General features: G+C 55.0%; 1 protein-coding gene across 1 annotated transcript; it reads right to left on the bottom strand.

Moving 5' to 3' along the window:
* Positions 1-393: 393 nt before the first annotated feature.
* AHCYL1 (adenosylhomocysteinase like 1) lies at positions 394-24,581 on the bottom strand. Its single transcript, XM_084301847.1, has 17 exons — positions 24,370-24,581; positions 11,501-11,612; positions 10,717-10,860; positions 9,771-9,871; positions 9,407-9,509; positions 9,067-9,161; positions 8,104-8,210; positions 7,905-8,021; positions 7,648-7,711; positions 6,168-6,256; positions 5,504-5,574; positions 5,030-5,124; positions 4,855-4,953; positions 4,219-4,287; positions 2,910-2,988; positions 2,359-2,479; positions 394-2,235 (listed from the first exon to the last, which is right to left on the bottom strand). Exons 1-17 carry the CDS (start codon positions 24,475-24,477, stop codon positions 2,229-2,231), a joined length of 1,581 nt encoding a protein of 526 aa, XP_084157973.1. The 5' UTR covers positions 24,478-24,581; the 3' UTR covers positions 394-2,228.

The raw sequence follows: 24,581 nt of genomic DNA, 5'->3' as shown, positions 1-24,581 counted from the left end.
GGGGACGGACCCCAAAATGAGGGGCCTTGAAGCAGCGAACCTTCAAACCGAGGGGACTGGGGGGGCTTAGATCCCAATTAGAGGGGGACGAGCTGCCAGCAGAGAGGCCCCATAGAACTCTCAGCCTCTCAGAGGGCCAAGAGGGGCTCAGAGAAGATCAGAGTCCCCCTCAGTGGGGTCAGGGAGGCTCAGACCCCAAATGCTAGGGCGCTGGAGGAGCTCCCCGGGGGCTGGGCGCGGCCCCGAGCTGGTGCCAGGCAGAGCCCCCACCACACACGGGGCTCAGATGCAACCCCCAGGGGGTGCATGCGAGTGGTCTTCAAACAAACAGCCCACAGGAGGAGTACTTTCTTTTTCCTAATAGTTTAATTAGACTTTAATGATTTATTGCTCAACTGCAAGGATTAATATTGCATTCATTAAAAATCATTCATATACAAAATAAACCTCTCTCTCCCAGCCCGACGCTGCCACCACCACCCCGGCTGCCCCGCACAACATGGCTTATACAGAGCTGGAGGCCCTACTCCCGGGTTTGACGCCCGACAGGGGTGGCACAGAGGGGGACGCTGTGCTCCCAGGGCAGGGGGCCCAGCCCAGGCCCCCAGAGACCCAAGCCCCAGGCCCCTGCGGAGTTTGAGGGAGAGCAGAGGGCTCCCCACGTAGCTGCTGGGCAAGTGCAGCTCAGCAGAGGGATAATCAAAGGAGAAGGTGGGGACAAGAGGGTGATCAAAGCCACACCGTTCAGGGTTGCATCATCCTCCAGTCCCCACCAAGAGAAAAGGAGCATTACACCCTCCGCTATCAGCAGCGCCCACAACCCAGCGCTAAAACAGCATCCCCTGTCCCTGGGGACAGGGCAGCAAGAGCAGCCCTCTCGTGGGTACCACAGCATCTCACATCCGTGTACCAGGCGACGCAGGCTGCACAGGCAGCAAGGGAACAAGAGAACCCAGGGCTAGGGTCCTTTCCGCTGTGCTCTGGCCTTCGCCAGGTGAAGAAAGAGGCATTGGGGGGGGGGGAATAAAAGCTAAGAGAAACCTCACTGGGTTGCAAGGACTTTTCCCTGTCCTGGGGCTAGCTGCAAGAGATGGAAAAGAGAAGTATTTGTCACCAGCAAGGATAGGAAAGGAAAGAACAAGGCAATGAGAGCAGCTGAAACACTATAAGAGGGCAGGGGAGGCAGCTGAGAAAGCCCAGCTCGAGGGATGGGGCAGCAAAGGGGAGCCCAGGCTGGGACAGGGGGAAGGTTCATCTCTGCATCCATTTGAAACAAAAGTGAAATGCCCCCCTGAAAAACCCAGACACCATTAAAAACCACCCTCACTTCTTGCTGGGAGATGGGGCCGCTCTGATGCAGCAAGTACCCAAACTCTGCAGCCAGATGCACCCCCAGTGCTTTTCCCCTCTTTAATACATCTTTTTAAGAATCAAAAAGGAGAAAGAGGGGGAAAAAAAGTTTTAAACTCAATTAAGGTGCAGTTTGGCTAAAAAACAAAAACAAACAAACAAAAAAACACACTAGGAGAGATGAGGATAATGCTGGGTGAGTGACCCCCATCCAAATTCAGATTAGCACCCTGGAACAGTGAACTCCCCGTACCCAGCCAGCCAAACCCAGGCCAGCAGCCACCTCCGCACACGGACCCTGGCCGGGTGGGGACAGTCACCTATTCACGAGGTGGCCAGCAGGCGCCACTCTGCTCCCAAGCAGAGCTAGGAGCATAGATCTAGCAGCTAAAACTGGGCTCTTTAAGGCAATTTAGAAGTTGCAGATAATCCACACAAAGAAAGAAAATGTAAGATAATGTAGAACAGCATCTCCATATCTGCAGATATCCTGGACAAGACTAACATGGGCTGGAAAGGTCAAAAAAAAAAAAAAACAAAAAAAAAAACAACCACCACTGCAGGAATTAATTGCCCTTTACACAACAGGAAAGGGAACCAGGGCTGGGAGCCACCAGCGGCTTCAGCCACATCAAAGCAGGAAGCAAATCCCAGGTTGTCTGCCAAGATCAGACAGAGATGTGATCACATAAAAGGGTGAAAACTCAAGAGGAAAAAAAAAAAAAAAAAAAAAAAGGTGACCTTAAAATCACACTGATAAAAGTAAAAACAGGTTTCTTTGTTGGTTTAAAAAAAAAAAAAGTAGGTCAAAAAAATGATTTTTAAAAATAATCTCTCATGTTGCCTTGTGTGGTCTGGTCCTTCATAGGTATGGTCCATCAGTATCTAGAAGAGAAGGGAGGTGACAGTGAGGCCATGAGCACCTGGGGACACAGCTCCCATCTGCAGAGGGGTCACAGAGCTCCCAGTGGAAAGCGATGTCCCCAGCAACATCCAGCCAGCACTGACCTGTAGTAGTTGGGTTTGAAAGGCCCGTTTTTGTTGAGTCCCAGGTATTTTGCCTGATCATCCGTCAGTTCCGTCAGGTGGGCATCAAACGAAGGCAGGTGCAAGCTGGCAACGTACTCGTCTGGGAAGGAGAGGGAAGTGAACTCATCACACCACAGCAGGGCAGGGGAACACACAGTGGTCTAGTTGGGCTGTCCTTGCCATTTAGTACCGCTAATTCACCATCAGGCAACCCAGTGGCAGAGCTGAGCCCAAGCCCTGGTGCCGAGGAGGGCAGGATGTGCACCAAAAGGCACATGAAAGCCTCCAAGCAGGAAGGCTTCAGGATGAGGGACACCTGACACACCACAGAGCATTAAAGAAAATAAAGAGGACAAGGTGCAAGTGTTTCAAGATTGCTGCTGCTTCCCTGAACTCATCCTCTAGCTGGAAGATTTGTCCCACCCAGATCTGAATTTCTCCTTATATCCAAAACTGCTGCCCCCCATCAGTCAGGGGACAAGTCAGTGCATAAAGCAGCTCTGGACACAGCAAGCAGTTTCTTCACTCACCCATCTTCTTCGGCAGCAGGTACACGTCCTGCTTGTAGCGGCCCTCGGGAGCATTGTAAAGCTCAATCAGAGCCAGAGCCTGCAGAGATCACAGGGGACAGACCGGGGACAGTCAGGGACAGCCACCAGCCAGGCAGCACTGAACACCTGCAACCAGCACAAAGCTCCCAGCAGTCGAGATCAGGTTTGGAAGCCTGAGAGAGGGGAGTGACCATTTCCAAAATGCCCTGAAGGAGGTACTTCTACCCAAAGGTGAATCCCTGTCCAGGTTCCAGGATCCCACCACCACCAGGGGAGGACCAGAAAGGTCAGAGATGAGGTGCCACCCAGCCTGTGTGCAGCACAGGGCTTAATGCCCAAGGGAAATCCAGAACACAAGGATGAAGGAAAGGGGAGCAGCTATAACTCCCTTAAACCGTAAGGCTGCTGCATCACTTGAAAATAAAGGAATTGCTCATTTTAAGCTGGCAGCATTGCTCCAAAAACCACAGCCTCTCCTTTGACAGAAATAAAACTGTATCTTCCTGAGGGTCAGTTCATGCAGCTGAGAATGAGGTCCAAAACAAAGCCCCTGTCCCCACCACTTTACACAGACAAGTGTGAGGAAAAGAAGATTCCCCACAATTAGCATGATCCCCTTGATCACAGCGGTGATTTTTGCCCAGATGTTGGTCCCCCCCCTTGTGTTTGCAGCCCCACAATTTCCTCCCACCACTTGCAGAATAAAGGCTGTGCTGTCCTCGGCTGCCTGCGGCACCATGCTGCTCATGTGGCCAGCGCTGAGCACAGATCACAGAGCAGAGCCAAATTCAATCATCGTTTTCTTTGGAAAGGTGGAGTCAGGGCAAACTGCAGGATACAAGCCATGTCCGCCCAGCTGAGACGGTGATGATGCTCAAAAGCATTTAACCACTGACTCCCAGATCTCCAAGAGTCACTCCAGTTATGTGTTTTTGTTGTTGTCATACAGAAAGCAGAACTCCAAAGACAAAACAAAGCCTTGCTTAGAAGTAAGCTTAAACCTGTGCTCAGGGAGCTCTCCAGTTGCTTATGGTACAACAGGAACTTTGCCAGAACAAAGCCTGACTCATTTAAAAGTTATCTCCCAGCTGTAACCAAAGCAGTAAGTTCACGCCATCATTAGCCACATTCCAGCCAAGAGGTGGTGCCTACCACATCTGTGGCGCCAGCACAACCCCAAGCACTGCGGGTTCCCAGCTTCTTCCAAACCGCCCCCACCCCAAGGCTCTTACAAGACCCTCAGGGCACACGCCACCGCTCACACCCCTCAGCCCCACAGTGTACAGACCTGAGTGGTGGCTGTGATGGAGAGGACAAAGGTGGGAACCGTGGAGCAGCTCAAGTTGAGAAGACGGCCCTAGGAGACAGCAGAAGGGTGCCGAGAGCTGAACTTGCCTCCAAGGCAAATTGAATCACCTGAGATATGATTCACCTCTACCCTCTCCCTGGGCCAGGGGACAACCACAGGGCAATAATTCAAGGGCCATGCACATGACCAGGCTGCCCAGACTCTGTCTTAGTTTCCACCCTACCCCTCAGATTTGGTGCAGGGAGATTTTGCAGTCCCTAAAAACGGAGCCCCTCCTAGTGCCAGGAGAGCTTGAGAGGCAAGAGGAGACACCCAGCCAGTTTGCTGCGTGGGAAACCTTGTCAAAGCCAGATGCAGACGGTGTTTGGCTCTCAGAAATGGCTCCTGGCTCAAAAGAATAAACCAGATACTCTATGGCTGCATGTGGTACACAATACTTCCCTTACCTCAAGAAAAAAAATAAAATCAAGTAACCCTTTCCTGCGCTCTGAACCTCCTCCTAAGTTCCAAGGATCCCAGCACCTTTCTATCTGGTTAAGACTGTTTCAAACTCTGACCCGCCTGGAAATCACTGCAGATGCCCAAAGCAATGTGGCAGCACAGCTCTCAGCGCACCTCGGCCAGCAGCACCACCCGCTTCCCATCCGGCCAGATGACGTGGTCCACTTGTGAGCGCACCCGCTCCCAGGTCAGCTCAGGGGTCCGCAGGCTGGTCTGCAGGGGCAGGAGGAAGAGGCTGGAGTCACTGTGGGAGGACCACAGGGCGGACACAGCCAGTAGGCACACTCACCACATCGATTTCCGTGTTGGAGTGGCCCATGTTGCACACAATGCAGCTGTTTTTCATCCGATCCAGGTGTTCTCTGGTCACAACATTCTTGTTTCCTGCGGCAGGGCACAGATGAACCCAAGGCAAGGGCAATATAAACTCTCAAATTTCTCCTTCCCTGCACTTGGGTCTGAGAAGCCCAGCTTGAGACAACATCAACTGGACATCAACCAGGACAAGCACCCTCCCGGCTGGCCACAGAAAAACATATCCTCATCCCAGGGGCTGGGGAAGAGCACAATCAAACAGCAAACTGGGGGTTAAGAGAAAAAACTCTCCCCACAGAGTAGCTATTGCTGGTGTAGAATCAGCAACATGTGGCAACAAACTGTCCTCCACCCCAAACAGCCCCAGGGCCCTTGAGACACCGGCTTGGGAACAACTGTTCCTTCTCAGCCTGCTTCAAGGGTCACCCAGGACCTTCTCCATCCCTACCTGTGCAGGTGATGACAACGTCGACCTGACGGATTACTTCACTCAGCTTCACCACACGAAACCCATCCATGCTGGCAAAAAAAGAGATTGGAACCACGATGAGGAGGAGAAGCCTGGTCCCCCTCTGCCTTAGGCCAGAAGGGGTCTTAGTGCTATCACACACAGAATTGTAGGGGTTGGAAGGGACCTCACGAGATCATCGGGTCCAATCCCCCTGCCAAAACAGGTTCCCTACAGCAGGTTGCCCAGTTAGGTGTCCAGACACTGATGGAGCAGCTCTGAATCACTCACGACAGCAGCCAGGCTACCTTTCCACACCCCCAGAGATGCCAGATGCAAGAGGAAGGGCTGTGCAAAGGATCCGGCATGAAACCTGCTCTCACAAATGCTGTAAGAGCTGGAGGATGTATGAAACACTCAGTCAGCCCTGCAGGAACCCTTAAGCAGTCTTCCCAAGCCAGCTAGGCAGGTACCTAGCAGCTGATATCCCACCACTGAACCAGTCCTGAAAACACCCCAGTACTTCCCCATCACACCCCAAAAAGATGTACACTCTCCGAGATTAGCCACAGATTCTCCTGTCTCTGTTTAGCCTCTGTCAGACTTTAAAGGAGGCCAGAGAGCAGAAGGAAGAGGTGCTCACAAGCTACGTTTAACATCTCACCAGGCTTGGAGAGCACAGATGGGGTCAATCTCCGTGACGTAGACGATCGCTCCCAGGGCTTTCAGAGCAGCACAGCATCCCTTGCCGACCTGCAGAGGCAAAGCACCAGCATGAAGCCAAATGCAGGACACACTGAGTGCAGAAATCCCTTCCCCAAAACAGCCAGAGTACATCCCAGGCTGGGCAACACTACAGCTGCCCTTCTGCTTAATGCCAGGAGCAGCTCAGCAAGGCAGAAGCCCCATTTGCTGGGTACCATGTGCCCAGCTCCCTGTTCGTGGACACCTGTCCCCCAGCACAGCCACCAGGAGCTTCTAAAACCACCACACTCCCAGTCAGCAGAGCATGGATTAGTGTGTACTTCCCGCAGTTGCCCCTAAACCAAAGGGCTTTGACATTCAGAGCTGTTCTGCACTGATGGGGGGGACAAATCCTCCTTCCCATGCTTCCCACATCAGCATGTGGGAGAGCAGAGCTCCTTTTAAAGCATCTCCAACTCTAGCCCTCTCTGTCCACTACAGAATTACACAGGACATCCCAGCAAAACCCTGGTCTCCATGCCACTTACCCACACGAACAGCTGGCTAGTCTCCGCATGGCCATGCTCAGCCCTGTTTTTGGGCCAGCTCAGTGCTGTAAGGAACGTCTCCAGAGACACCCTCACTTATCACCCAGCTCCAACCTCACTTACTGAAAATAGCCAGGAAGGACAAACTGGGACTCCAACCCACATCCAAAGGGAAAACCGTTGAGGGTGGAAAGGCTCCCTTGATGTGCAGAAATCCAGTAAAACTCAGGACAGGCCCCAGAGATGACAACTCCCAGCACAAAACACAGCTAGAGAAGCACACAGCACCACAGAGGGCCTGGGCAAGAGCCAGTGCAACCTCTTGGTCAAGCAGAGCTGGGTTCCACTGGTGTCTAAATAAATTAGTAAGCATGTTCCTGTCGGGAAGAGCATTTGCAGCTACTGCCAGGCCTTTGCAGCGCAGGAAGATAAACACCCACACAGACAGCGCACAGATGGAGGGAAGGTGTCAGCTCCTGGCTCCGTGCTCTGCCAGGGCAGAATCATTTACAAGTTTGCGGTATGATTCCCCCCTGCCAGAACGTTATCGACCAGCAAGATGCAGCCCGCCCCTCCACCTCCTCTGTCACAGGCAGAGTGACAGCCAGGCTGGATGCTGAACTTGGTCCAGGGATAGCAGATGGGTGCACCCATGGGTAGTTATAATTCAGGCCAGCGCTCCCAGCAGCCGTCATATTTACAGCCCAGCTAATCTACAGGCAAGCTGGGAAATCTGATGCTTGTTCTCCAGCCTCCCAGTAGGCTCTAGCATGATTTCCCCCATAATGGCTCACCCGATCTGATCTCCTATATCAAGCAAAGGTGAGTGGCCTTTGAGCAGGGAAGGAGCAGGAGACAGCCTGGGGGAAGGATAGCTGGGCAGGAGGCTGACTCACAGCTTATGAAACTCACCTCCCCATAGCCACAAACCACCACTTGCTTCCCTCCAAACATCACATCTGTGGTCCTCTTCAGGCTGGGGGACAGAGAGAGACCTGTGTTGGGATTAGTCAGGCGCACACCGCTGACAGCAAGGAGCCCCAAAACCAAATCCTGCAAACACACAGTGAGGGCGAAGCAGCAAAGAGCGCAGTCTCCACTCAAGAGCAACCAGAGCCAAATCCACCATTAAGAGCTGAAGTGGGGATGGGGAAAAGAGATGGACTCACCCATCCAGGATGGATTCCCGGCAGCAATACAGGTTGTCAAATTTCTGTTTGGTGACAGAGTCATTCACGTTCATGGCTGGGACACAGAGCTTCCCAGCCTTGGAGAGCTGGTACAGCCTGGAAGAGGACAGAGCCAGGTCAGAGCAGAAAGCAGCAATTGGATAAGAGATCTTCAGATCAGCCTTCCCAAACCTCCTACCTGTGCACACCAGTCACACTCTCCTCCACGATCCCTCGAATCTTCTTGAATATGTTGGGGTACTTCTTATAAACCCAATGGGTCAGGTCCCCACCATCATCCAGAATCTACAGAACAGGCAAGTAAGAGCATGGGGCAGTCAGTCTTTCCACTGGGACAGGATGGGGATAGAGATGGAAAGGATCTCCAGGCACTGATGGAAGGCTATTTGGGCCTGGGGACGGGCTGTTTGAAGACTGGGGACCAGGACTACCAGGTTCTCCTAGATGCCAGTGATTCAGGGTCTCCTCTGGAAGGGAGGATTTCTTACCCACTGTGTGGAGCTGATGAACCCTAGCAGGGTTTTCTGCCTCTGCCCCTGCTATTGTTCTGCAGCCTGGAAACACGACCACAGACAGCACTAACTAAACAGTCTGAGATTAGAAGGAAGATACAACATTCGTGCTCCAAAAGCAAACAGCCAAGAGGAAAGGCTACAGGAGCTGTCACAGCCCTGTCCCACATGCTCTCGCATGACTAGTCATCACAGACCCCAAGCCAAGGCAGCAAGTGGCATCACTGGCTCTCAGCAAGGGAAAGGTCTCCCTCAAAGACCCCTGCAGATGGGATCTGTGTCAAGACAGCAGCAGCTGGGGCAGCTCCCATGGGGCTGCCCCTTCGGGGAAAGAGGTCCTGTGATTTCTCAGCTCATTGGCAGCTGTGGCAGGAGATGCTCCCACGCCATTGGGCTATACAACTCTGGACACTGCCTCCACAGCTCCCGTAACCCTCACGGTGGCCCCCAGCCCAGCTCCAGCTGCCGTTCTGCAGGACGCTTGCTTTAGCAGGGTCTCGAAGGCATTTGCAACACCAGCAGGTGCCAAGGCAGCCCCAGCACACTCCTAGGAACAGCCCCAGGAAGGGAAGGGTGAGGAGTCCCCAGTGACCGCTCCACAGAGGAAGGGCTGGAAGAAGGCTCATTACCATGTTGGCCTGCCAGCCTTCTACGTTAACACAGCGGTCAATGCACCACCAGAAGTCATCCTCTGACTCCCCTTTCCAGGCAAACACAGCAACACCTAGAAGGAGAAAGAGGAGTATCCTTGGCACCCGCTGAGTTTGGCAGAGCTCTCTTCTGCTTGGCCAGCTTGGGAAAGCCACAGACAGGAGGGCCACGCAGGGATCAAATCCCAGCCCACACCAACAGCAGACCTGCTTATCCCTCCCTAAAAGATATTTGGTCCAACCCTTTCCTAGAACAAGGCCACAGAGCCAGGAGAGGGACTGGAAGGGACTCCGCTCACCCAGGCTCAGCTGTACTCACCTGCTTCTGCCAAGGCGGCCGCCACCTCGTTCTGGGTGGAATAGATGTTACAGGCAGACCAGCGGCACTGCGCTCCCAGCGCACACAGGGTCTCGATCAGCACCTGCGAGACAGCGGGGTGAGCCACAGCACCAGCACAGCCCGAGCACAGCCTTGTGCTATGGGCAGCCAGGAACTGACCAAGGACCGGCTTCAGCAAACATCGCCCTGGGAAAATGTAGGCAGCAGAACCTCTCTGAGAGGTTACCAGAAAAGTGAAGGTGCCTCCACCAATTCCTCAAGGCTAGGAGACTTCAGAGACTTTCCTCTCCAGGGAAAAGCTCGTCTCTCCCACCCCAGTTGCCCCCAACAAGCAGCCACTCACCGCAGTCTGTGCTGTAATGTGTGTACAGCCTACAATTTTAGCTCCAGCCAAAGGCTTCTCCCCTTGAGCTCGCTTCCTGAGTGAAATCAGAGCAGACATATCTGCAAAAGGAAAAGAGGGGTTTTAATGATGGCTTACTCTGGAGGACTTCCTTTCTGCCAGACCTGCTCCCCTCTCAGTGGTCTCACAGGACACATCCATCCCCACAGTTCTTCCTGTAGTTGTCATACAGCCAGTGAGAAAACTCCCCATCCCCGGTCTAACTGCTCTGTCCAAACTGGGATCAAGACACAATCATCACCCATCATTTGACAGAGCCATTCAGGACACAGCATCCTCCCAGCCACATAACAAAGAGCAGGCACTGCCCATGGCAGGTAACCAATATGCCCCAGCTACGGAGTCACCAGCCTTGCAGCAGAATTACACCGAGGAAAAGCACATAAAGACATAAACAGTGCTGCCACATCTCAAAAGAGCTGCTCTAAATGTGCCTGTATTGTCTTCCCCTTCTCTGGCTTTGTAGCATGTGTCTAAAAGGAGCCTGAAAGCAAAGTTACCCAATCAGCCCTGCGGGAAATGGTAACTCGGCTTCCCGCAAGCCCCAAGGGAGGGGGTTGGGGCAGTCAGTTTTAGTGTCTCTGAAGGCGTTGCAAGATCCTTGCCCACTGAGGTTTCCCATCCAGAGCCACTAGGACATTAAACCCTACAAGAGCCCTCGCTGTCATTAGAAGATGGATGCAACACGTTGTTAATGCTTGCTACTGCGTCTAGCTCTTCTCCACATCATCTGCTGATTTGGGGGTGGGGGTGGGAGACAGTGCAATCAAGCTATCCAAGGCCATAATGAGAATTTTGGGAATCACCTCGTCTCAGTTCCTGCCCCCAGTGGGCATAGGACCCGGCCACAAGCCCCACAAACCCCTCACATCCCACACTCCCTTACCCTGCTCGGCGATCTCAATCTCCCGGCGTCCAAACTCTGCCTGCTTGATGTTCTTCACACAGAAATTGCTGCTGCCTTTGGAGTTGGTTTGCTGCTTCTCACGGGGGGACACCTCATCATCAGAGCTGTCTGTGTAGGAGGCAGCTAAAGCCAACAGAGGAGCGCACGTCACCCCAGGGACCCTTTTCCAACCCACCCTTTGGGCAGGTTTCTGTTCTGTTTTGCTTTCCGGCTTTCATGCACACACATGCCAATGGCTCTAACTACAAGTTTCACAAGGAAAGCCAATGCCCATAGGGATTTTGCACTCTCATTCTCTAAAATAACCCAGAGCTAAGTGATGCACTGAAGTTTAACTATGAGAGTGAATAAGGCTGGTTTACCAAAATACAAACCTCTCAAAGGCAGGTAAGTTAAAACCCAGCTTTGTGGAATATGGATGAAGTCCACATAGCCAGAGAGGAGGCAATCAAATAGTATAATCCCTTCCCCAACATCTTCTGCAGGCTGGATTTCTAGATTTCTACAAAACCCAGCGCTCAACACGTAGGGAAGGAAAAAAAAAAAAAAAAAAAAAAAAAGCTTTTGCTAGAGAAAGACCAAGAGAAAAGGAAAGGAAGAAAAAAAAAAAATCAATGTCTGAACTTCAGAAAGCCTGAGAAAGCCTCCACATCTGAGTACCACCCAGCAGCATGGAGCATCCCAACACCTGGTACAAGCAGCATGTGGCCCTGACACCAGACCTAGGAGACAGCTGCGCAGGCACGAGGAGCCCAGAACCTACCAGAGCTGTAGCTGTCTGTGGAAGACTGTGAGATGGAACGGGACAGGGACCGGCGGCCAGTCTTGGTCGGGAACTTGCTGAACTCCTGCATGTCATCTGCAAACTGGATTTGCTGAGATAGGCAAAGGAAGAGAAGTTCTAAGTCAGCAGGTGCTCCTCATGGCATGCCATCATCCAGGCTATATGAGCCCAGGGCTCCCTTCAGTCCACCCTGACTGCTCTAGACACAGAAATGAGCAGTACCAAATGGATCAAGGAACAGATCTGTGGCTATGAACAGATGCCCAAAATTGAACCTCCTCAGCCCAGTCAGCTCTGCCACCGGAAGGTTAAAGCCAATTTGACGCCTAACACCTGAAGTTAACGAAAAAAAAAACAAAACAAAAGGCACTCAGCAGGCCTGGAAACATCCCCTTCAGCCCTTCTCTGACTCACAACACTCCTCCAGGAAAGGTCTGACTGCCCACACAACACAAGTACTGTGCAACCCTCCAGACATGCACTGGGCAGGCAGAGGTCCCCACGCAGCTCAGAGGAGCCCAGGCTCCAGCAGCCCCTGCCCGAATCAGGTCCACCTGGTCCTGCCTGAAAATGCAGCAGCGGCAAGAAAGCTGGGGTGGTCCTGTTAGAAAAGTAGATCCCTGGTGCTTCTGGGCTCCTTCTCAGGAGCAGGGCATCCCGCAGGTTAAAAACATGGCACATTCTTCCAAAAGCAACACTAAAAGCAGGGGGAAAACCTAACGAGAGAACATTTCAACAAAAAGCAGTTGACATTGCATTGACTTTCAATCTCCTGTGTGTTACAGATGTTTCCATTGTAAAAGAAGTCCTAAATCAGCCACCCTTCCTTCCTAGCTCAGCCAGAGGCAACTCGAGGCTCCAGCACCTACAGCTGGCTCATCAAAGCAGTGGAAAAACAGCCCCAAACTGCTCTGCTGCTGCTGACATGCCGTCTGATCAGGCAGCAAAAGCCCTATTGCTGCTTCTGCAAGAGAAAGACAGCAGAGATTAAAGGGAATTAGGAATAGAGGCTGATGCCCACCCCCCAGGCATGCTGCCAGGCAGGAGACCCCCACCCTGCTGACCAAGACCCCCAGCATGGTCTCTTCCCTCTGATCATGTTGCTGCAGGATTTAATTTTGCCACTTAACAGGGATGAAACATCATCACAGGGAGTGGGATTAACAAAGCATCCCTACGGACCCAGGAGACCTCGAGAAGAGTCCTGAAGAGATCAAGATGATGGAAAGAGACAAGCCACAGTGGCCTCAAGGAGGGGTTTTCCATGTCACAATAACCCCAAAAGCTCCCCAAAAGCTTTGATGCGGCAAACAGTCTTCATGGGGAGAAGAATGAAGCCATTTAGTTGAGACCATCTGTCCCAGAAAGGAAGAATCTGCAGAGCCTGAGACGGGGCGGCTGCTGTGCTGTTACGGCTATTTGGGCTGTAAAATGGAGACAGCTTCTGGAGAAAGGCAGCTGAGGAGCCAAAAGCAGCATTGGTATTCTGCTCAGGAGGGGAAGCAGGGACGCGAAGCCCACTGCACAGTCCAAGCTAGCAGAAGGATACGCGGGTGAAGGACACAAACCCAGCATCTCCTCCAAAGACAGGCTGAAGACACCCTTTCCGCAGGCCAAGTCCCTCAGCGCTCCCAGGCAAGCATCCCAGGCATTTCTGTGGGTGCTGCTGCTAAAAGGTTTTCAGCCAGCAACTCTGCACTGGGTACATAACAGCCTGGCATCTGCTGCCCAGACCAGCCTTCCCAGCAGACGCCGTGTGATTCAGACACAAATTGCATGAATTTGCATTAGTGGAAGGAAAAAGAATGCTAAATGGAATTTGCAGGTTTGTTTTTGCAATCCTTTTAGGCTGCTCAGCACAGAGGGAGGAACCTGAGGGCATCCTAGCTGCAGGATGCCAGGAGATAAGAGGTACAGGAACGCTTCCAGCAAGTGGCGTCAGGCAGGTAGCAGCAGTGTCCTCGGGGCTGGAGCTGTTGTGCAGGTCCCCAACCAAGGAATGGCATTGCTGGACTCTGTTCCAACGTCTGTCGCTTGGGTCAATCTTCCACCAGAGAGCCGGAGAAAGGCCTGCGTCAACTCTGCATCGGCAAATTGCTGGTGGGCATTTCCAGGGCGAAAACAGAGCAGCAACATCAGCACAGCAAGATTTCCACCCTGTCCTCCCCAACTCTTCCTCTGGCAGCTCATCAAGCCAGAGGGTGTAAACATGTCCCATAAAACAGCTGCTGGCATTAAAACAGCTTAAAGTGTTAGCTGAGGAATTTTCTCCATCTCAGAAAAACATTTCCAGGAAAGGTGTGAACCTAGGAGGTAAAAGAAACAAACCAACAGATAACCCAGGCTTCACTGCTGCAGCCCAGGTCACAGACACACATCTGTCCCTGCCTACAGCATCCACGACATCGGACCCCCAGGCCGGGGCACAGCATCTGTGTGGCCTGGATGGCTTCTTGGAGGAAAGCACATTTGGGCCATGATGGGAAGGAGGTGGGGCTGGACATGGAAGTGCTCTGCCCGTGCTGCCACGACAGGCGAGATCTACCTGTCACCGCGTCCCGCCGTCCCCTCCAGACTCTGGTCCCTCCTTAGGGACTGGCCGCGGACGCTGAGCCAGCTCCAGGGCACAGCCCCACTCTGGGGGAAGCACGCAGTTCTGGAACCAGTCAGAATCCAGGGAAGAATAAAAATCACTGCTAAGGAAACCAAGCGCCGAATTAACCACAGTAATCCCTGCCGTGGCTTTACCAGGGCTCATCTCAACTCTGCAGCTTAACAAAATCTGCCCTGTCTAAAATTATCACCAAACATCGCAAGCAGCTCCCAAATCTAAGGCACCATTTGCACCTCAGACCTCCTCCAAACCCAGCAAATTAACGCAGCCTCGGCAACCTGCCGAGAGGCAGATGAGGGGGGACAGCAGGCACTGTGGCCAGGCGAAGCGCGTTACCTTCCACGTGCCAGACTCTCTAGCTGCATTAAAGCAAAGGAGAAAATCTCGTAATCCCGTGGATGTCCCAGGAGTTTGAACGAATGGCCGGGGGCTGCGGAGGCAGCCGCACAACGCCGGGCTGGCAGGGGCAGGAGGGGAGCAGGAGCGAGGGGCTCCATGCCTGGCTGCAGGGGGCACGCTCACAAACCGCGTCCCAGCCTCCGTCCTGCTGGAAGCGGCTTTTCCAGCCGGGTGGAGCACAATGGTTGAGAGCAAGGAAAATATTTTTCGGCCCAGCAATTCACGACCAAGGAGACAAAGCAACAGAGCACTGATTTCTCTGCACAGTACGCCCCAGAACAGAGCCCGTGTGTTTTCCACAGCAGGTCAGCATCGCTTCCCCACTCGGGCTGGGCAGCAGGAGACAGGAACGGGGTCCCAATGGGCACCAAGCCCTGCACCAAGCTCCTCGCTTGGTACAGCAGGGTTTCAGGGAGAAGCCCTGTAGGATCCGACACCAGCTGGCCAAATCTGAGCCCAGCAGTGCTGAATGCTGCCAGCTCTCAGTCACCCCCGCCAAGGCTGAAGTACATTTTCTCCCCTTGCAAAACCTGGCACATCCGCACCCATCCCCACGCCGACCGACGACTTCCAACAGCGGCCACTTGTTTTCAGGGGCAGGGACCCCTCCGGCTTGGTTGTGCCTTGCACAGCCTTGGGCGGTGGAAGGAGAACGTGGGTTTGAAAAGGCATCAACCAGCTCCAGGCCAGGCGCTGACCTGGTTCTCCCAGGCACGGGCTCCACAGGGAACAGACACGTGCTGGGGAGCGGCGCCAGGCTCCCCCCATACCCCAGGGAAGGGAGCCACCGGGTTTACCCCTTTTTTCCCCCTCTCCTTACAGACAAGGTGAGCGATGGTGCAGCCACACTGGGACAGGAAGGTGCCCTTGCAGGCACTTCTGCCCTGCAGGAACACAATGGGGACAAGAACAGGCTCTGAGCTCCAAACATGATGAGAAAGCAGCAAACCACCTAAAACCACTTACACTCAGCTACTGCTAAGGCACACAGACTTTATCAGCAGCTTTTTGAGTTCTGAAGGCTTGGAGATGGGAAGCTTCAAACACCCAGGCTACTGCTGAGGGTTCGTTGTCTGCAGAAAGTCCATTCCCCCAGCACGGTTTCCCCCAGGGAAGCCACGACTGTTTTCTCATGCAGAGCCGAGTCCTGCCGTGCTGGTGAGCTTGGACATTTCTAAACAGCAATTGTTTAAATTCACTTATTTTCAGAAGCAAGTCATCACGTTCAGTCAATGCAGCAGGAAGAAAGGGAAAAAGCACCCCAGGGGCTGATGTCTCTTCAGCTACACAGCAGCCAACAGGGAGAGGAGGGAAAAAAAAAAAAAACAGCTTGAGGCTTTTCTTCTTTTCTAGGTCAATAAGAAGAGCAGAGCAGCAGGTTTGCCTGGGCCACCTCCCCAGAGAGGGGACGGCACTCTTCTGGGCTCCGCTCCTGCAACCACAGGGTCTGGAGAGGACCAAAATGTCCTAATGGGGAGCAAACAGCCCTCCCCGAAGTGACCCGCAGCCTCCTGCCACAATCGCTGGCAGCAGCCCCGAGCAGGCAGCGCTGCCGCTGTCCTCAGACCCACTCTGCCCTACTTGCAGGCTGGGTTAGCCCAGCCCCGTTCCTGTGGCCTCCCAAAGGGCAGTAGCATCTAGACGAGGGGCATGGACCCACTGTGGGCTGGCCGCAGCCCCCCGCACGCAGGGGACACGGATCCTGCTCAGGACCCAACGGGACACACATGGTTTTGTGGTAGAAACCGTTAAGGCAGCTACAGGTGTTTTCAGGTTCCTACCCTGTAAGGGTTATCCAGCCCCAGGGGGCATTTCTAGTCTGCAGCATCCTGCAAGGACTGATGGAAAGAGGAAAAAATCAGGCACTTGGATGGGGACGTCAGAGCCAGCAAGCAGCTTCCACCTCAACCTCTCACCATCCCTTGCCCCAAACCTCCAGCAAGTGGAGGCTTTCAGAAGGGCTTCAGAGGTGCATCTGGCTCCACGATTCGTACCAGCAGCCCATTTCACCTCCTCCCAGCTCTGGCCAAGCGAGCCAGCGCAAGGCTAGCAGACAAGGGACAGCACGAGTTCACAGGAGGCTGTGGCCAAGCTCATGGCACAACCCGACTGCCAGCTCCGATCAGTTTGGCAGCAAGAGGCACCCAGCCAGAGCAGGAGGCAGGGCAGACCCAGACAGCAGGTGCGTTAGCAGTGCCCAGGGCTTCAGCCATCATCGCCTGCTGCCCACACACAGCCAGCCAGGGACACAGGAGAGAACAGCCCAGCATCAACATCAGCATCTTCCGAACCTCCCCACACCTGGAAGAGCACCAAGGGAGAGCAAGCAGGGGCACAGCACGGGCTACAGGCATGATGTCCATGAGCAGGACCTGCTTCAGCTCCAGGCACGGCCTCCACAACCAGAGGACTTCACCTGCAACTCCTCGGGGACATGACAGCTCCCCAGCTCAAACCTTAGAGGGCATCTCAAAGGGCTTCAATGCACTGACACCAAGAGCTGCTGGGCAGATTCACCACCCAAGGGTGCCACTCGACTTTGCAGACCCAAGTGGGATCATCGCCACGTTCAGTGCCACTCCAATCTGTGCCTTTGGCTCCAGGAGGGCTCACGGGGCAGGTTTTTCTACTGGCAAGGCAGAGCCAACTCCCTGAGCAGGAACCGCAGCCAGGCCTCTGTCTGGAAACCTTCACACCGTTCCCGACAAGGAAATAAAGGGCACTGAGGTCCTGGCAAAGTAAACCAGCCAAGCCCTAATACCAGCCTCCATCCTTCACTGGCAGATGAGGGATGGCTGGGTAAAGCACTGGGAAGAAAAAAAAAAGTTTCCATGAGTACAAGAGGAAAATTAAGAACTTTCACACGAGACCCAGCGCTCAGTAGAAAAGAAACACCGGGAACAAAATGGGTCCATTCCAAAGGTTAATAGGCTGGAAACCGCCACAAGATTTCAGCCATCACAGGAATCACTGTGACTGCTAGTTAAGGGAAAAATAAACAGAACACAGGATTAAATAAAGTAAATGCAATTTTAAGTGTCCAACTGTTAAAGAGTAACTGGGAGTAATTGCTGCCTTATAAACGCCTTGAGGTCAAAGGTGTGCTCCCTCCAGCAGGAGCCAGGAGCTCTCCCCCAGCAGATAAGGCACCTGGTCCTTGGACTCCAGGAATCGAGGCAAAGGATCGCTCCCGCTGTAACGCGGAGGGATAGCACAGGTCAGATACCCACAATCTTTAAGGGCAGTGAACGCCCATGGTGTTTCAGAGGTTAACCCTAGAAAACCAGCATGGTGCAGCGTGGGGCTGTGGCTACCCGGGCAGGAAAGCATCACCTTCCACAGTGCAAAAAGCAATCAGCTCTGCTTGCTGGGTCAGCTAATTAGCTCACACAGCAGAGATAGCAAGGGATGCAGAGGACAGATAAGGCTTGGAAACAGGGAAAGCACACCCTGGGAGAAGTCTTCAACGGGCTTCTCGCTCAGAGCTGGCTGTGGGGTGTAAAGACATCACAGCCTTACCGCCTAGCAGCACATCTGCAGCAACGCCCCAGCTGTGCCCCTGTGGCAAACCACAGGTACAGGCAGTAAGGTCACTGGTATTAACTGGAGACCCCCTGCTGGGTTAAGTCATCCACAGGGGCTGGCAGGCAGATGGAGGACTACCAGCCCCAAGGGGGTGTCTGGCCACTTTAGAGCTTGAAGGCCACAGAAACTTGTTTGTGTAACAGTAATTAACTCTGATTTTTGAATTAAATCAAACTCGTCTACAGTCACAGCTGGACAAGACCACGGGAACATGAGGAAGCGCTCTGAGTCCAGCCCCACTGCACAGGCCAGAGCGAGGGTTAGCCACAGCCAGCAGCCAAACACAAGAAAACCCCAAACCTCTCCCTAACCCTAAGGCATCATCACGTGTGCTTGGGGAGCAAACCAGCCTGTTCAGCCCTGGTTCCCTGCACAGTGAGTGTCCCATCTGCCCCCATTTCTTCCCCAGAACTGGCCTGCAGAGTCCCAGTATTTCAAGACCTTTTGTGCTCTTTCAAGAGATGAATATGGCAAACACCACCCCACCTTGACTCCAGCCACACTTAAAAGGTGTTCCATCCCTGTGCCTTGGCTCTAGAGAAAAATGCCTGGCAGGATCAGCATCAAAACAGACGCGGCCCGTTTGCAGCACATCTCAGCAAGTCGGGAAATAGCCATGCAGATGGAAATGTAACAACAAGCTCTTCCATTTCCTCGTGTTCCCTGCCCTGGCCAACTGCCCACCGGCCCCTCGCAATGGTATTTCCATGGATGCGTCACCTACAGCTGCCTCTCACTCACACGGACTCTTTCAGCCTTAGAGAAGTCCTGTGTTTTGCTGCATCTGGTTGGAGGGGCTGCAAGGCAGGAGAGGAACACCAGGCTTCAGCACAGGCAGTTTGCTGCTCAGGGCTCGCTACCAGGACGGACGCACGTCACCCTCCCGGACACCAACCCACCATGCCAGGGCAGAGACAACAGCCTCCTGCAAACAGGATTCATTCCATTAAGTTAAAGGCTGCAGGAGGGCTAAGAAGTGAACTGGCTCTCCTTGAGGGGACAGCAAGTGCAGAGAGTATTTGTAGAAGGAACTGAAACGTACGGAGACACAGGCTGCACTGCCTGCAGGAGACAGACAGCTCCAAGCCAGATGTTTTCACTCCAGAAGTTGCCCAGGTTCCACACAAGCCTCTCCCCATGGTGCAAAACTGTAATATTCAGGGCTCCCTGCAGGGAGGTGAAGGAGAAGAGAGAAAACAGCAGGCACAGGTTGATCCTCACACCGCAGGCCATCAGGAAGTTTCAGCGAGGCAAAGCCCCGAGGAGACTCCTTTCCACGCCGCCTACCTTCCCTCTCCCTGCAGAGGCTGCAAGGAGCCGTTCCCTGCGCCCGCACCCCGCTCGTAAACCAGCATCCACCCAAAGCCCAGCCCGCAAAGCTGAGCAGCACCCGCGGGCCCTGCCAGCGGGCTCCAGGAGCAGCCAAGGAGCAGCCAAGGAGCAGCCGTCCCCTCTGCCGAGGGCTGGGGAGCCTCACCCGCATTACAACGCGCCCTGATTGACTTGCGGGAACATCATGTCCTCGGCCACCAAAGTTCTTTGGCTGTCACCAACCTGAAGTAAACAGATTCTGCAGCAGCAATAAGCTCGTTACCAAGGCCACCGTATTGATCCCCGAGTGTAATTAAAATTCAGAGTTCAAGCAGCCCAACGCGACAGGGCAACCAGGGTGGCCTCCCAAAGGCACGAACGGCTCCAGCTCCCACCTCCCGCCCCGGTCCTCAACCACCTCGCTCCGCGGGACTCCAAGAGCCCCCCCCAGCAGCCCCCAGCCACTGTCCCCACGCTCATTGGGAAGGGGAGGCCGCGTGCTGCTGTAGCCCTGGTGCAAGGTCCTCTGCGGTCTGCGCCCCACGGGAGCGGCAGGGGCTCAGGGCCAGCCGCCTCCACCGTCACCACGACCTGCTGGGTGGACGCGGGTCAGAGCCCCCAGATAAGCAGCCCCAGTCCAAGGGCTGAGCAGGAAGCGCAGCAAAGCCCTCTGCAAACAGCAGCACTGCCCGCAGGAAACTGCTGATGATAAAAGGCCCGGCCAGATACGAGCAAATCTCTTTGACTAAGCACTGCTCAAACACCTGGGACAAGGAACGTGCTGGCTCCTGGGAGGAACAATCTGGGCAGGGTCCTCAGCTCACAGCCCTGTGCTGAGCCGGCTGCTTATCTGCAAGGGCACCTCCAGGCTGGCCTCAAGGAGCTGCTTTCCAGAGCAAGACCCCAGGCCCAGCAGGGAGCACGAGAGCAGGCTCCGGCATCTGCGCAGCAAAAAAGGATGAGGTCCCAAAGAAAGTACCGGCGCAGGCAAGTCCTTCCACAAGGCAACTGCACATTTGGGGTGAGGCCAAAGGAAAGCAGCACCCTCCTGCCGCCAGCAGGCTTCCCAGGGTCCAGAGGGAAGGGAAGGAGGCTCCCAGAGGGGCCAGGAGACTCAGTGCCATTCAGGCACACTGCCCCGACACCTGCACCATCAATGGACAGGAGCTGCTTTTGGATGGTGCTGCGAAGGGACATGCACCTCCTTTTCCACCTCCAGCAGCGCGGAAACAACCCACCTCATGTGCTGAAGGAGGGGGAGAACAGATGAGCAAAACTTGTCTGTTTTCACAGAATCACAGACACTTTTTGAGATGCTTCAGGTGCTTCACCCTGACACATCACTTTGAAGATGGTTTGTGTCAGAGCCCAGGAATTCTCCCTTCTTCCTGCTCTTCAGTTCAATATTAATTAATTAAGCACTTTCTGACCCTGCAGAAGTGCTGGGTCACAAGCAGAGGCCTCCTTTACATACATCACTGAGACTCTCCAAAAAGTCAGGGCGATGAAAAGGACATACATGTAAAGAGCAACTTCTATCAGAAATAATTAAAGATTCTGTCATTTAATAAAGCACCACCGGTGACCTGCCTGCTGCCAGCCCTGAACAACCGCCAAGTAAATCACCTCAGTTCCTAACACCCACGTGGCTTGCACTCGCCAGGGATCCAGCCAGATCAGCCCCAAGCCCTCTAACCCAGCGTGTTCACTGCCTCCCTACACCCTGAAAAAGGCCAGATCCACCGCAGGGGTCTCTGCAGAGCAGCAGCCCTCCAGCAGCATCCCAGCCTTGTCATCTAGATGGGAAGGAAAACCTGCTGGGAGAAGGTGATGAGAAACCAAAAGATGGTTTGGGCAAGGAAGCAAACACAATCAAGCACACCACGTCTGGTTAAACAGCCAGCAAAGGAGGTGGTGGCCAGAGCCATGGACAAGCTCACAAAGGCAGACAAAGATTTACAAGCAGTCAGTCTAAGGGATGAAATTAAAGAGGAAAAACAAGTGACTCCAGGAGCAGTGTCAATACACACAAGGGCAGCCCTATCCCCCCTGCACACCGAGGGGGAAGGCGAATTTGTGAGCACCTGGCCCCGGCAGGACAACAGGGACCAGAGACAAGTCAGGACCGGCAGAAAACCCAGCCTTGGGAAGGGGCTGCGCAGAAAGCAGCAAACTGCAGCAAGGTCAGGCAGAACTCAACAGCAGGAGAGCAGCCCCGCAGGCGACCTCAAAAAGCCACAGCAGAGAGGATGCTCGGGGGACAGCCGTCGGCCCTGCCAGGGGACTGCAGGCACCGGCAGCTCCGTCCCCTGCTCCCACCGCCTGCCACCCCCGCGCGGCTCCGGCTCAGCACCACTGCAAAGCTGCGGCGCTGTGCGTTAGCATCCCCTGCCGCGCAGCCTCCGCAGGACTCCTCCGGCACCAGCATCCGCAGGGACACCACACCGACCCCAGCGGGCCAGCAACGGGCTCGCCGGCTGCTCGGGGTGCAGGGCTGCCGTGCGGCTCTCACCTCCCCGAGGGCAAGTCCGAGGCCGCAGCCCATTTCACGCTCCAGCTGCATGAATAAGCAGACCTGTCTGCAGAGAGGGACAGCGTCTGTCTGTCTGTCCGCCAGCACCCGCCTGTGAAGGAGCGGGCTGCACAGGAGGGAGGCACGCAAAGGGCACGCAGCCTGTGTGGGCACCCGAGCCCGCGCAACAAGGACACGGCACGGATCAGGTGAAGACACGAACAGGGACAGGGCTTACAGAGCCATCCCCTGCTCTGCCACCAGTCCCCAAGGACAGCGCCACGTCCCCCAGGCTCAAGGGCACCCACAGCGCAGCACGGCCAGGAGTATAAGGCTCTGCCGAGCAGCTGATGCAGACTGGAAAAGAAACCGCTGCCAAGGGCACCTGTGGGTCCCCAGGGTGGAGAAGAGCAGATGCCCAGGCACACACGGAGCTTTGGAAGAGCACACCCTACCCTTCAGCTCTCCTTCACCCCCATGCCCGTTTTCACTTAACCTGGGCAAGACACAAGCCTCAGTGTCCCCAGAATCCCCCTGCAACATCAAGGCACACATTGAAAAAAGTACAAGGCTGAACATCACTCACCTCTGCCTTTAAACCACTCCCCACCAAGGAACCGCCTCACTCTGACCAAAGCTGGTGGTATCTTGCTGACAGACCAATTTCCCATAAACAGTAGCAAAAAAGGAGTTTCAGTGGAGCCAGGCAACCCCAGATCTTGGAGGAAAACCAGACGCATTTCTGCATAAAGGCTACAGCTCTGTTCACCTCTACTGCTGCGGCTCCAACTTAAATCCAGAGTTGATCATATTTAATCTTTTAATCTCTTACCTCCTGCTGTTTCATTTTTTCACCTTAAACAACTCAATGACAAGAGGGGAAAAAATACGTCAGCAATCCTCTGGGTGTGCTGCGCTGCTCGGGCTCGTGCCAGTGCCCAGGGCAGCGTTACCAAAGGCAAGGGAGACGCAGACTGCACAGCATCTATGGGGCCAATGCAGCTCCAGCTGCACCCGAGATCCTCCCCTCAGGCCAAGAGGGGCCTCAAGCTGGGGACAGCAACGTGGGCAGGCTCACACCAGCCCTCCCGCTGCACACTGGCACTGCCCAAACACCAGAACAAGCCAAAGCCCCTCTTTGAAAATCCCTTCAGCAGCAGGTCATGCAGAGGAGACCGAGCCTGTGCTCGGCTTGGCCATAGTCCCACCCTCCCCCCCCACCTCCAAGCATCTGATGCGAGCTGCAGCCCCAAGCTCAAGGAGCCCAAAAACCTGGAGGCCACGCACGACATCCCCCACCTTTACGCAGGTGAATCACCTCTCAGCCCTCTTTTTCGCAGGCCACACTGAGAACTGCAATAAGCAGCTTTGACTTGCATTAAAACTGGAAGGCATTGTAATGGTTTAATTGCGATCCTGCTCTGAAGGCATCTGAAAACGCCTTGAGCTGGAGGCAGTCAGTGCCTTATCTCAGGAGGGCAATTCTCCCGTCCCGTCCTTTTATCCTTCTGCCAACGCCTTCGCCATTACCGAGCTCTATTTGCAGGAACTAGCCAGGCAAGGAGAACAGTGGCCCGAAGCATTCTGTTCCTTGACCTCAGCTGCATCGCACGATCCCCAAGATCTCGCTGCCTGCTGATGTTATCAGCCTCCACTGCCTCGTGTTGCTCAGGGCGCCTTTCATATCAGCACCCAGCTGGGAGAGGCCGCAGCAACTGCAGAGCCGGACGGGTGCTCTTCACACCGTGCAAGGAGCCTGCGTGTACAGCAGCAAATTCAAGGAAATAAAACTGCCCCACACCCCCCAGGAACAAGCAAACCTCGTCTCTCAGGATGCTGGGATGGTTCCCCCCTAGGCACACGGGGCATTTCTTTTTCCTGCGCGTCTTTTGGCCCTGCAGGATGCTTCAGGATTCACAGACTGCTCTTCCTCCCAGCTCAGCTGGCCACAGCCGCACGCTGGTAACTTCCCAGCCTCATGGAAGACAACAGCAACAAAAAGGAAAAAACAACCCCTGAGCTCGAGCCGTGCTGGGCCCCCCCTGCAGGAGGCAGATCCCAGCTCCACGTTCCTCTGCTCCTTCCTCCGGGCTCCGTCCTCAGCCCGGATACAGCGCGCCGGGCACGGGGCAGCCTCCAGCTGCCGGTCCCGGCCCCAGCCCGGGCAGGCAGCGCTGCCTCCGCCGCAGCAGCGGCCGCGACCCCCCCGCAGGGCCGTGCCGCGGGGACCGGGCGCCTCCGGGGCCGCCTCCGGCCCTCAGCCCCGCGGGGACCTCGTGCCCCGGCTGCGCGGCCCCGCGCGGCGCCGAGCACCTCGCGGCCAGCACCGGGCCGCCGGCGGCGCGGCCCCGAGGCCCCCCGGCAGCCCCCGGTGGCCGTGCCGGGAGCCCCCCCCCGGGCTGCGCCCCGCGGTGCCGGTGCCGGTACCTTCTTGGGCGCCTTGGTGACGGTGGCCATGAAGGAGAACTTCTCGGCGTCCTCCGCCTCCTTGGCCTGCTTCGCCTCCTCGCCGCCGGCGGGCTCCGGTACCGACATCCTGCGGCGGGGCGGGGCCGGGCACGGGGGCGGGGGGCGGGGCGCGGGGCGCGATCCCGCGGCGGAGGCTCCGGTGCCGGCGCTGCGGCGGGGACTGCGGGCGC

This window comes from Netta rufina, assembly GCF_964035555.1.
Source record: "Netta rufina genome assembly, chromosome: 26".
Taxonomy (NCBI): domain Eukaryota; kingdom Metazoa; phylum Chordata; class Aves; order Anseriformes; family Anatidae; genus Netta; species Netta rufina.
Note: the sequence above shows the minus strand (reverse complement) of the source record. Positions and strands in the feature narration are given on the sequence as shown.